This window comes from Anarhichas minor, unplaced genomic scaffold, assembly GCF_050575085.1.
Source record: "Anarhichas minor isolate MPS153535 unplaced genomic scaffold, ASM5057508v1 ptg000084l, whole genome shotgun sequence".
In the NCBI taxonomy this organism is placed as follows: Eukaryota; Metazoa; Chordata; class Actinopteri; order Perciformes; family Anarhichadidae; genus Anarhichas; species Anarhichas minor.
In genome coordinates this window covers 295,047-309,088 of record NW_027466530.1, presented here as the reverse complement: position 1 = coordinate 309,088, position 14,042 = coordinate 295,047, and the positions used below count along the sequence as shown (strand labels likewise).

The 14,042-nt window shown below is 41.4% G+C and overlaps 1 protein-coding gene across 1 annotated transcript; it reads right to left on the bottom strand.

Annotated features, from left to right (window-relative positions):
• Positions 1-1,652: 1,652 nt before the first annotated feature.
• hlfb (HLF transcription factor, PAR bZIP family member b) lies at positions 1,653-9,610 on the bottom strand. Its single transcript, XM_076081660.1, has 4 exons — positions 9,493-9,610; positions 7,294-7,650; positions 2,778-2,992; positions 1,653-1,883 (listed from the first exon to the last, which is right to left on the bottom strand). Exons 1-4 carry the CDS (start codon positions 9,608-9,610, stop codon positions 1,653-1,655), a joined length of 921 nt encoding a protein of 306 aa, XP_075937775.1.
• Between the last annotated feature and the right edge of the window lie 4,432 nt (positions 9,611-14,042).

Below are 14,042 nucleotides of genomic sequence, written 5' to 3'. Positions count from 1 at the left end.
TCGTTTTATTATCGTGTGGTACTGAAGTCAATATGAATAATAATCATTAAACAAGACATTTTAATTAAGATTAAGATTTCTTCTTCTGTTCTTGATACATGTGAGAATAATAAGCGACTTTAGTCTGCGGGGAGGTGCTGCCCCCTGCTGGTGCTTTATATTCATCATCTTCCTCATGCTGGGAGTCATGAGGAAGGTGTGTTGGGAAACCTCCCAGCATGCAACGGGACCACATGTTCTGCTCCTCGATGTTTAATATAATTCATATAAAAGGGACTTTATGCTGGTGCATGATGGGAGAAATAACCATGAGCCTTTACTGAAACATCGAAAACACATTTTATAATTACATGAAACCAAATGTTTTAGAATTACAAATAAAAAGTTAAATGGTTTGTCTCTATTCGTCTTTAGTTTGGTTATTTTTTAAATGTAAATTATAATTAAACTGATGAAAGATGATTACATCAACAAATGAAAATGATTCATCGATAATAAATTCATGTTTTTATCAACATAAGTGGTTCATTTATTATTTTAAGTGTTAATCAGCTGCAGGTTTCTGTTTAGACATGTTGATATTTATTTTGTTGTATCATTTTATATTTCATTTCATGATGTTTTTAAAATCTCATTTGAATGCTTTTTATAAAAGACCTTTGAAACCTAAAACATCCAAAAACTGAAACAAAAGTTGGATTTGAATCTTCATTTATTTTATTATTTATCATGAGAAACATAATCAAGGACCCAAAATAGGAAAACAAAATATCTTTGAACGAAGAGAAAAGAGAAATGAACACAAAGAGGCTCCAGGTTGTGCGAGCACATGTAGGAAACAGCTGCTCAGGTGTGACGCAGGCTTCGAGGTATTTGAACTACACAAGCTGAGAGGAGTTCTGTAATGCACATTCCTAATATATTTATATGTTTAATATCTATGTACCTCTTCCAAGATACACAGGAAATATCTATGTAGGAAAACAGACTGTACAAAAAACAATATCTCTGTATAAACATTAAAACCTTCAATATATATATATTTGTATATCAGTATGTCCTTTATATATTATGTTGGTCTGTAGTAAAGAGTTCTAAAGTGATTCCACAGTCGACGACAACACTCACCACACAACAGCAGAGCAGCGAGTCATGAGGGGCTGGTATGTACATGTGGACAGGTGCATTGTGGGAACAACACCTGCACAGGGTCTGGGAGGGGGAGTCGGGCAGAGAGCAAGGCGTCAGCGGTTCTAAAGTGCCTTTGTATCTTACACTGGGGGAGGGGCGGGGCCAGAGGTCAAAAGTGGGAGGAGTCACAGCCACAACGTCTGCTGGCAAAACTGGGGACGTCATAAAGACGGTTTGTGGATTAATCCGCCGCTGAAAATAGTCCCCAACAAAGTCATTATTTTCTCCCGTTTGTTTGAAAAAAACTATTTGTGTGTTTTTAAAGCTTGAGGTCTTCAGAAGGGAACCAAGAAAAGAAACAGATTGTAAAGAGTCAAAGTGAGTTTTTATCTGATTGGTCGTCCACCAACCGGTCAAAGTCAGAGAGGATGATCTTGACCCTTCAGGACTGTGGAGGAGGGCTGCTGATGGATCAGGAGGAGTGTTGTTGTGTATACATATATACTCATATATTTATATATTCATATGTGTGTGTCCTCACAGCGGCCCGTGCTGGCCTCGTACTTGGCCAGGACATTCTTGGTGCGTCCAAGCTCTTTCCTCAGCTCGGCCACCTCGTGCCTCAGAGCCGAGTTCTCCTTCTCCAGGAAGGAGGCTCGGATGGCGATCTGGTTCTCCTTCAGCCGCCGGGCGTCCCGGGACCTCTTGGCCGCCACGTTGTTCTTCCTGCGCCTGACCCAGTATTTGTCATCCTGCTCAAAGGACATGAAGGGAGGAGAGAGGAGACGTGAAAAAAGAGGAGGATACTCGTAGTTTTGTCACTTATGATCAAGTTTTACTAGAGTCCAGTAAGACCACAACAAAGAAAACAGAGTTTTTATACATAGTTTCATTTTTTTAATCAGTGCTTTAGATAAGTGGTGCAAAGGTTGGAATAATTTAACTCTTTCTGAGAGTTACGTGAGAATATTACGATGAATCTCATGTCTGAGCACAGACCTGCAATCAGGATGGGGTTAGCTTAGCATAAAGACTGGAAGCAGGGGTAAACTGCTAGCTACAAATGCACCTAAAAGCACCTCTAAAGCTCACTGATGAACACGCTTCTGAGTTTTTTATATTTCTGTTTTGATTAAACAAATGCGACTTTCTGCCCTCTAGTGGTCAGACATCGCAGACTGCAGCTTTAATACGACTTCTATCGAGGAGTTTGCAGCCACACACACACACATGCACTTCTCTGTTTGAACAAATTAAAAGCCGAATCCTCTCTCCGCTTTCTCCTTAAGCCTCTTAACCAGCAGGAGAGGACCAATAGGAGAGCAGAACCAAACAAAAGACTCTCTTTAATAATCACCGCTAATGGGTCAATCTGTGTGCACCATCGATATAAAGATACATTTATATATCTATATATGTTTATATCTATATATGTATAGAGATACATTTATATAGATATACTATTTGATTTTCTCACCAGAAGCATCTGAATTGTTTGAATTTTTCTGCTTTGAGACGCAGTAAGTAAGTCAATGTCATACAGATTCTAGACAGGAAATCAGCTCGTGTTGCATAACAAGAAGATCTCTCAACATAACATTCAGAAGAGGACTCTAAAGATCGGGTCAGAACCAGCTCCAACTTACCTTCAGGTCCTCTGGGATGAAGATCTTGCGAGCCTTCTTGATCATGGGCTGCGGTTTCAGCTCCTCGGCCGAGAACTTGCGTTTGCGTGGGTCGAACATCTCCTGACCTGGCATGCTGGACAGAGCCAGGTCGGCCGGGTCGGGCTCGTACCCGACGGGAACCTGGATGGAGTCTGGGTCGATGGGGCTGGGAGTGTTTCTGGAGTTCGGGAGGCCTGGAGGGAGAAAAATCAGGGTCTTTAAAGCACTAAACAAAGTGGTCACCCTGCAGCGGTCAGAACCGATACGTTTGAGCTGGAGACCTGAAACGTCTTCTGATCGTCAATAAGTTGCTCCTGATTGTGTTTTATAAGCTGTTACAGAAATAAAGTCTCCTGCAGGAAATAATCGCATTAAAAAGAAAAAACATGGAGCCTTTGGAACTTTTAACTTGTTAGCTTTCAACAAATATCGAGAGGGTTTGTATGGAAGCTCGTCTGACGCAAAAAAATAACTAAATGAGTAAAGTCAGGAACAAAAATGAAGTAAAAATTACTGCGTTAGATAAATTTAAATATTAAGTCCCTATGACAAATTATAATAAGTAATAATACGTTATCTTAAATTGGATTTTAAAACTCACAATTTAACAGTTTAAAACTTTTATCTAAAACCTATTCACTCATTATCAGAGAAGTTTTAGTTAAAAACTCTCTTAAAGTGTGTTTTATCTCATACTTCTGACTTTAAACTTCCTATTTTGACCTAGTCTGATAATTCTGATGAAACAGTCTTAAATTTGTCAGGTGCAGGTGTGTGTGTGTGTAAGTGTCGGTATGTCTATCTTTGTGGGGACCGATAGTTCTTCACCTCCTAGTGAGGACATTTTAGTTGGTCCTCAATTTGAACATTAAAGCTGAAGCGCAGGAAAAAAAGAAAGCTACGGGCGGCGAGGACAAACACAAATTAGCATTGTAGCTCCCCTGCAGACATACGACATAAACAACATGAACGTTTGGTGTAATTACGCTCACTGCCAGAGGGGGAGACAAAGGTTCTGCACTGCAGGTTTAAAGGACTGTTAGAAGGTTAAAGGCTTGTTTTTAAGATGAAGGTTCAGGTTTTAAACATGAACTGCGCGCTGGAGTCTCAGCTCCCTTTAAATGTGTTAGTGACGTTTCAACCACAATCACAGGTCTTTTTCAGATTTTTGCTAGAGGAAGACCTGTGATTGGTTTTCGTCATGCGATAAACAGCAGCACATGATGCAATCAGGGAAATTATTTTTCCCTGATCCTTGCTTGTTTTTTGTGTTTGACCTCTTTAGGCCTCAACAATCTATTTCCTTGGATGTAGGTAAGTAAAAGTAAGAGTAGAACATTTCGTATTTTTGATGGTTTACTGACTTCAGAGCGTTGAAATGATTTTTACGACGGTGACATAATATATATTCTGGATCCTTGTAGACCAGCTGCTGTAATCAAACAACAAAGGGATCTGTATCTGTTCATATGGATCATCAGTGATCAATAATTAGTATCAGGGAACTAAAAGTTATACTTGCTCCATTTTTTATTTTGTGCTGATCTGATCCGTGAGTTTTATGATCCGTTGCATCCAGATGGAAATAGATTGGAAGCTTCACTTTAGAAGACTGAACATTTCACCATCTTACTTCTTGCAGGTCGGACGTGACCCTTAAATTAAAGTGTGGACATGAGGAGGTTCTCCAGAGACTCCCCCTAACCAGCAGGACGAGGATGTTTGTGCTCTTTGTTCTTCATTATGTGGTGAACTCTGGGTGGCCCTGGTGGTTCCTGCCTCCTTATCTGCTGGAAAGTCACAGTGCCATGTGGGAATACTAATATGCCAGATTATGGCCATAGATTATGCTGCTATATTTAGACAGGAGAGCAGCAGATTACTGCTTCACTGTGCTGCTGTGCAGAGAGCCGAGGCGGCCGAACCGACCTTTAATGAATCAGAGTCAGTGGAAGAGGACACTGTGCTGATATATCCGGAGTGAGCATCTTAATGTTAATGTGAGTTTAAGGTCTTTGTAGAGAGTGTGTGTGTGTGTGTGTGTGTGTGTGGGGGGGGGGGGGGGGGGGGGGGGGGGGGGGGTTATTAGTTGATGTGAATGTAAACAGAGAGAGTTGGAAACTTGTCGTGTGTGTTGATGGGAGGGATGGTTGCCGCCCACTGGCCCACTTCTGCAGAGAACACTGTGTTCTTAAAACATTGATCTCGTGCAGGGACACACACACACACACACACACAGACACGTACACACATACACATCCTTCCTAAGGTGTTGAATCTGACACTTCTCACTCATGGTGTTGGCATGTTTTCAGTCCCCCCCCCCCCCCAGAGATCAGATCTGAGAAGGTAAACTAAACACACCTGAGCTCGTCTCCCCTCTAACGCAGCGTTTCTCTGCTCACGGTGAGGTGAAGGGCTTAAACGTTTTTGGTGATGATGGCGTGCAAAGAGTTCCACGAGGAGCAAAGCTTTTACTGATCGAGATATTCTGGACTGTAGACCTCCTGAGTTCATCGGTCCAGGTCCCACTACACCACTACCTAGTGTTTGGTTTGTCCCTTCTGGACTACTGTAGAAACATGGCGGCCGGCCCGTATGCAGATCGTACACTCGTCACCATCTTGAATCTTTGCAACCAGTGAACAGGAAGTGACCATATCTGGACTGAGGAGGATGACGTAGAGACGCCGTATACGTCTCTGGTAGAGACCTGTCAATCACCGTGTAGCCCCGCCCTAAAGCATCCCCTGCTTTATGGTCTGTTTGACTCTAAATGGACCATAATGTACTAAATGAACATCATGCTGTATTGAAGAAGACTTGAAACTAGAGATTGAGACCATAAACTCATGTTTACAATGTTTACTGAGGTAATAAATCAAGAGAGAAGTAGAGTAATTTTCTCATAGACTTCTATACAACCAGAGGAGTCGCCCCCTGGTGGACACTAGAGAGAATGCAGCTTTAACACTTGAAGCATTGAAGAACTTTAGAACCGGAGGTTGCCGTCTGGTGTATCAATAAACGTCTCATTCTAAGCTAACGAAAACACAACAATTCTTATTTTCAGGTTATTACACACTAAAGAAAAATTAATAATATGATATTCCATTTCTGCCATAGATAGATCCATATATCCCCTTCAATGCTGCACAATCTTCCTTCAAATGTTGGCTTCACACAAGCAGCCGTACAAGATCTTTGACTGGGTTGAACTGGAAAATTGTATCATTTAAATCAGGAACTATCTGATCAGACAGGAAGTGAAAAGTCAACAAACTAGCCCAAACATTCAATGTCAGCTTTCGGTACTTGAAAGTTTCCGTACACATATTGTGGTCAGTATCGCAAAAGCATATTGTGTAAATTGAATGTTTAAGTTTTAGATTGTAGAATATCAAGCAGCAGACTCGACCTCAGTGGGTTGAGAGATGTTCAGCCTCAGCTGAAAGCATCTTGTCCCTGACGGGCAGAAACCTTTTTATCTTAAAGCTGAACTCAGGTGAACTCATTTGAACTCGTTCCTTCTCCTCGGCTGCAAAATCAAACAGCTCACCTTGTGAGATATTTTAACACTCAGCCGATTGATTTCTCTAAACAAAGACCTAATCCCTCCTCTGCAGCCTGTTCTCTGCTCATCCATCACTGCTAGAACAGACTTCCTTCCTCCTCCTACAGCTACAACTCATTACCGGAGACATGGACGGCTTCTCCTTCGGTAGCAAAGAGGAGAACGAGTTGTTCACAGAAACTCTCTGATTCTTCTTTTACTGACGAGTGAGAAACAAAGCCTTGATTTCAGTTCGACTGACTTGCTTTTCAAGATAAATATTTCAATAGAAGAGCAGGTGATATTTGAAAGGAAACAGTGTTTTAGTTCTACACATCTTTTGGTTTCCATTCATATTTGTATCGTGTAGAAGTCTTTTGAAGGTCAATTAATCAATGCATTGATTGGACAAGAAAATACTGGAAAAGCTCTTCTGATATATATATATCTTTGGGTTTAAGACTCTTTCACTGTTTCTTGGTATGTTATAGAGCAGTGAACATTAAATCTGCATACAAGTTGTGTCAATGTTCAATTTCTCATCAATAGCTGGAATGCTATGTGAGGTTCCTCAAGGATCCATCATGGGTCCTGTTATGTTTTCTTTACACACGGTTCCTCTTCACCGCTGTGATGACGCAATGATTCAAATACTTCAGACATGTTTAGATGAACTCTCTACACAATATAGTTGGTATTTATGTTTCAGCCTGAGACTGGATTTGTGCTCTTTTATGATAATTCTGTGCAATTTATCATTTTGTATTTCTTGCACGGTTCCTCGAGGATCCCTCCTCGGTCCTGTTATTTTCTCCCTATGAATTTCCTTTCACTTCTACGCTGATGACACTTTGCTTTATCTAAACCACCCGGCTGATTTAAAGGCTCTAAAGGACCGTCTGAGGAACAGGTGGTAAAAGTATTTGTGTATTTCGGTGTTACCTGCTCTCGCCGGGCTGCCGTGCAGGCAGTTCAGAGAGACGACGCTGGTGTGTATGGAGGTGGAGGCGTGGTTACTGAGGTCCATCACCGTGGCCGTCGGTGTGGCTTGGGACATGGTGGGCGGCTGCCGCGGTGCGGCGTGCAGTTGGTGCTGGCCGTGGTGGTGGTGGTGCTGAGAGGCGCTGGAGGAGATGCCGTTCTCGGTCAGGAACTCATCCAGGTCCATGTACTCCAGCTGGAAGGAGTCTCCATCGTAGGGCAGCGTCTTGTCCCACAGCGTTGGGCCCAGGAAGGCCGACTGGGGGAAGCTATCATCCTCCGCCAGGTTCTTCTCCTTCTCCTGCTCCTTGCTGAAAGCTGCACAGGACGACAGAGGGAAGGAATCAGAAACTCTTCTATTCTATATTTGCTTTTTCTTAAAGACACTTTGTTGAGTTTTGGACCGCTTGCGGCTCTACGGATGTATTGATTATTTGAGTATTGTTAAGCATCCTGTGAGCTCACTCATCACTGCTATCATTAATGTTTGTTTCGCGCTACACGTTCAGACGACGTGGTGTTTGTTAGAAAAAGGCCATTGTTAGAGTTTATAAAACCAATGAACCACCAATGAATGTGTGAAAGAAAAATATATGAACATATGTACAAAAAACTAAATTAAAATGCAGTTTGTCTTGAAGGACGATTTCCTGCTTAACCATCGATCGGCTGCAACACGTCTCAAGCAAACTATGCAAAATAAAAAGATGTAATCTTTCATAAAATTGGTTTGAAAATGTTCACTCTTTCTTTAATGTATTTTGTAGCTTGAATAACAGTTGACATAAGATTCATACCTGTGTCTCGTGAAAGTTATGATATTTGGGCCACAGTGGATTCTTCTATGGCAGTAAAAACCCCAAACAGGAGGCTTTATGGGTATAAAGAGAGATGTTACAAAGAGGAACTCAACATGAAGTGAAAAGGCAGTGTGTTAACCACAGAATGTATAAAACCAGAGGTGTGTTTTTGAGCTTTTGAGCGTCTCTGGTTGTCCCCCATCTTGTCTGGGACGACTATTTGACTCTAAATGTTACTAAATAAGTTACTAAATGAACATCATGCTGTATTGAAGAAGACTTGAAACTAGAGATTGAGACCATAAACTCATGTTTACAATGTTTACTGAGGTAATAAATCAAGAGAGAAGTAGTCATTTTCTCATAGACTTCTATATAACCAGAGGAGTCGCCCCCTGGTGGACACTAGAGAGAATGCAGCTTTAACACATGAAGCTTTGGCTTCACTTTTCAGAAACGGAGGTTGTCTCCTGGTGACGACAGTCTAACTCTAGAAATGGTCTAATAGGACTCACTGTATGGAGCTGGTCTCAAGTGCTCATTTGAGGAACTGCAGGAACCGCTTGGTGTTAACAAATATGTTTAACTGACAAATATCTTTAGTCAGTTTAGATTATTATCATCAGACGGAGAACATGACCTCAGCTTTACATTCACAGAGACGTCAGAGCTTTCTATGCCTCCTCAGATACTTCATGGTTCCTTATTGACAACGTGTCCTTGAACACAACACTGAAGTTCTATCAGCTCCAAACACTGACCCTGTCCTCACCAACAGGTGGATCTTTCCCACCGGCATGAATGAGCTTCACACCGATTATCAGCACAGGTTAGGAGTGTTTTTGTGACTCTTTCCACACAGACTTCTGCTTGCATGTTGGTCGACAAACGACCAATAAACCCCAAAGTTTTGAGTTCATAAGCTGCGTTTGTTTTTGTACATTTAAATATCTGATCATAAAACATCCGGGAATTTTGATATTTTATCAATTTAATCCATGCAGTTCTGTTTGTGATTAGTTATACATTTTATGACATTTGCTCTATTTCTGAGATCTCATCTGCAGCTCTGACGGATCCATATTTAACAAACTCTAGATATCAGACATAACTGCTCATCTGGGAATAAATAGTAAATTATTGTTTACTTTTTGACATTTTCCAAGCAGCATATTTCTGTTGCGTCTCACAGCACCTTGATATTAAAACCTTTCAGAGTTCACAGCTAAACTGTCCCTGCAGCCTCACACAGTGAAGGATGCTTCAGATGAACGCTGAGGCTCCTCGTGTCTTAGACCTCCAGACTCTCCTCAGGAAACACGGACACACACTGATGCTCCGCTTCTCCTCCGGACTTCACCTTCATGAAGCAGCGGCAGCTTAACCGGGTTCTCCAGCAGAGACTTCAGGACTCCGTGCGTCGCTGCGGGCACGAAACCGGGATTGAGCGGGACGGGATGTCGGGACATCTTCTCCATCACGCGTCCTCGTGTCGGGGAGATCCACCCAAAAAAAACAACAACACACGCCGTAAAGCAGAAATGTGTGTGAAATAAAGAAGAAGTGTGGATGAGCGTCTGTCCTCGGCTCTGCAGCCTACATGAGAGTAGAATTAATGTAATAGAGCTGTGAAAACATGAATCAGCGCGCGACTTGTTGCAGGTGCGTTTGGCGGTGCGTGACCGGGCTCAGCGGACAGACACCGATCACCGATCACCGAGCCATGTGTGAGACCGGAGGACTGCTGACGTCAAACCGCGAGCCAGGCAAGCTCCTCCTCCTCCTCCTCTCTCTTTACAGCCAACCACCGCACTGTATTCCATTTATTACTGTTCATAACTGACCTGAACCAGACCTGAACCAGACCTGAACCAGACCAGAACCAGACCTGAACCAGACCTGATCCAGACCTGAACTGGATGGTTCTTGATGTAGCAGAAGATCACAAATGTATTTTAAACCCTTCCAGCACTAAAGTCTGAGAGGACGGACAGAAGACATGGACATGTCCTCAGTGTCCTCCATCACTATTGGACAAATATGTAAAACTTTTAGTTTCCTGCCATGTTTGTTTGTTTGTGTCTTTCTATGAAAGCTGTTTGAAGTGAAGGACAGGTTGTGATTATTGATGACCTGCAGAGTCAAACTGTCCACAGTGGTCCTGTTACATCGACGCTCTAATATGTGACATCACTGCATACGGGACATACGGGACGAAGTTTAATTAAAATATAACGAATAAAGAACCGTTTATGATTTATGAAAGTTGTCCCTTTGTGTGTCATGAACTCTCTCTTGTTTAAATTGTTACTGTTAAATTATTACTGTTTAAGATAACCTTTGACCTGCGATCATGTCACTGTTATCATCATGAATTATTAATTATAGTAATTTCTCATTAAAATCTCTGATAACTCGTTGGTTTTCTGTCTTTAAATGTTTTGTGATATTTTAACGTTGGTCCGTTTAATTTAGACGATCACACACACACACACACACACACACACACACACACACACACACACACACACACACACACACACACACAGCCTGCAGAGAGGCATGCTGGGTCACATGAGTGGGCCGGCTTGACCTACTTTCATCCAATGAGGAGCCGTCCTCCTGCTCCCCCCCACACCCCCCCTCCAGCCTGGACACTCTGAGAGGAGGAAACAAGGGAAGGAAAGGGGAGGAGGCAAGAAGGGAAGAGAGGAGGCAAGAAGAGATGAGAAGAGCAAACGAGTTAAGGAGAGAGGAGAGAAGAGGAGGAAACAAGGGAGGAGAGAAGAGGAGAAAACAAGCGGAGGAGAGGAGGAAACAGAAAAGGAAAGGAAATTAAAGGAGGAAACAAGAAAGACAACAAGAGAGAAGAGGAGAGGAGGATACAAGAGAGGGGAGGAAGAAACACAGAGACTAGGAAACAGAGAAGGAAATGATGACATAAGGAAAGGAAAAATAAAACATTGTAATATTCCTTTAACTACAGGTCTCTGATGACATGTGACACGTATGAAGCTGATGAAACGGTGAGAAACACCATATGTGACTCTTCAAACTAATCTCTGTCAGCCTCTCATTAAAACTTCCTGAGCAACAGGTTGCCAAAGCTCAGTGATGTTGTGACGACCTCGGCGAGAAAGGAAAATAGGACGGAGCTTAGACTCGAGAGGCTACTCGGTCCAAACAAAAAGCCGTGACTCATCCCGTTAATACGGACGGTCGATCCCCAAAACACCCGCCGTGCTCCTCTGTGCAGCGTTATACACACAGTCACACCTGGAAACACCTGCTGATGGAGTTCATGGGACTTAATGTGAAGCTGCAACTAACCAACAGTTGGGTTTAGACAACAAAACCAACAGTTAGGTTTAGACAACAAAACCAACAGTTAGGTTTAGACAACAAGACCAACAGTTAGGTTTAGACAACAACACCAACAGTTAGGTTTAGACAAAAAGACCAACAGTTAAGTTTAGACAAAAAGACCAACAGTTAGGTTTAGACAACAAGACCAACAGTTAGGTTTAGACAACAAAACCAACAGTTAGGTTTAGACAACAAGACCAACAGTTAGGTTTAGACAACAAGACCAACAGTTAGGTTTAGACAACAAGACCAACAGTTAGGTTTAGACAACAAAACCAACAGTTAGGTTTAGACAACAAAACCAACAGTTAGGTTTAGACAACAAGACCAACAGTTAGGTTTAGACAACAAGACCAACAGTTAGGTTTAGACAACAAGACCAACAGTTAGGTTTAGACAACAAAACCAACAGTTAGGTTTAGACAACAAGACCAACAGTTAGGTTTAGACAACTAAACCAACAGTTAGGTTTAGACAACAAGACCAACAGTTAGGTTTAGACAACAACACCAACAGTTAGGTTTAGACAACAACACCAACAGTTAGGTTTAGACAACAACACCAACAGTTAGGTTTAGACAACTAAACCAACAGTTAGGTTGAGACAACTAAACCAACAGGTAGGTTTAGACAACTAAACCAACAGTTAGGTTTAGACAACAAGACCAACAGTTAGGTTTAGACAACTAAACCAACAGTTAGGTTTAGACAACTAAACCAACAGTTAGGTTTAGACAACTAAACCAACAGTTAGGTTTAGACAACAACACCAACAGTTAGGTTTAGACAACAACACCAACAGTTAGGTTGAGACAACAACACCAACAGTTAGGTTTAGACAACTAAACCAACAGTTAGGTTTAGACAACAAAACCAACAGTTAGGTTTAGACAACTAAACTAACAGTTAGGTTTAGACAACTAAACCAACAGTTAGGTTGAGACAACAACACCAACAGTTAGGTTTAGACAACAACACCAACAGTTAGGTTTAGACAACAAGACCAACAGTTAGGTTTAGACAACTAAACCAACAGTTAGGTTTAGACAACAACACCAACAGTTAGGTTTAGACAACAAGACCAACAGTTAGGTTTAGACAAAAAGACCAACAGTTAAGTTTAGACAAAAAGACCAACAGTTAGGTTTAGACAACAAGACCAACAGTTAGGTTTAGACAACAAAACCAACAGTTAGGTTTAGACAACAAGACCAACAGTTAGGTTTAGACAACAAGACCAACAGTTAGGTTTAGACAACAAGACCAACAGTTAGGTTTAGACAACAAAACCAACAGTTAGGTTTAGACAACAAAACCAACAGTTAGGTTTAGACAACAAGACCAACAGTTAGGTTTAGACAACAAGACCAACAGTTAGGTTTAGACAACAAGACCAACAGTTAGGTTTAGACAACAAAACCAACAGTTAGGTTTAGACAACAAGACCAACAGTTAGGTTTAGACAACTAAACCAACAGTTAGGTTTAGACAACAAGACCAACAGTTAGGTTTAGACAACAACACCAACAGTTAGGTTTAGACAACAACACCAACAGTTAGGTTTAGACAACAACACCAACAGTTAGGTTTAGACAACTAAACCAACAGTTAGGTTGAGACAACTAAACCAACAGGTAGGTTTAGACAACTAAACCAACAGTTAGGTTTAGACAACAAGACCAACAGTTAGGTTTAGACAACTAAACCAACAGTTAGGTTTAGACAACTAAACCAACAGTTAGGTTTAGACAACTAAACCAACAGTTAGGTTTAGACAACAACACCAACAGTTAGGTTTAGACAACAACACCAACAGTTAGGTTGAGACAACAACACCAACAGTTAGGTTTAGACAACTAAACCAACAGTTAGGTTTAGACAACAAAACCAACAGTTAGGTTTAGACAACTAAACTAACAGTTAGGTTTAGACAACTAAACCAACAGTTAGGTTGAGACAACAACACCAACAGTTAGGTTTAGACAACAACACCAACAGTTAGGTTTAGACAACAAGACCAACAGTTAGGTTTAGACAACTAAACCAACAGTTAGGTTTAGACAACAACACCAACAGTTAGGTTTAGACAACAACACCAACAGTTAGGTTTAGACAACAACACCAACAGTTAGGTTTAGACAACTAAACCAACAGTTAGGTTTAGACAACTAAACCAACAGTTAGGTTGAGACAACTAAACCAACAGGTAGGTTTAGACAACTAAACCAACAGTTAGGTTTAGACAACAAGACCAACAGTTAGGTTTAGACAACTAAACTAACAGTTAGGTTTAGACAACAAAACCAACAGTTAGGTTTAGACAACTAAACCAACAGTTAGGTTTAGACAACAACACCAACAGTTAGGTTTAGACAACAACACCAACAGTTAGGTTGAGACAACAACACCAACAGTTAGGTTTAGACAACTAAACCAACAGTTAGGTTTAGACAACAAGACCAACAGTTAGGTTTAGACAACAAGACCAACAGTTAAGTTTAGACAACAAGACCAACAGTTAGGTTTAGACAACAAGACCAACAG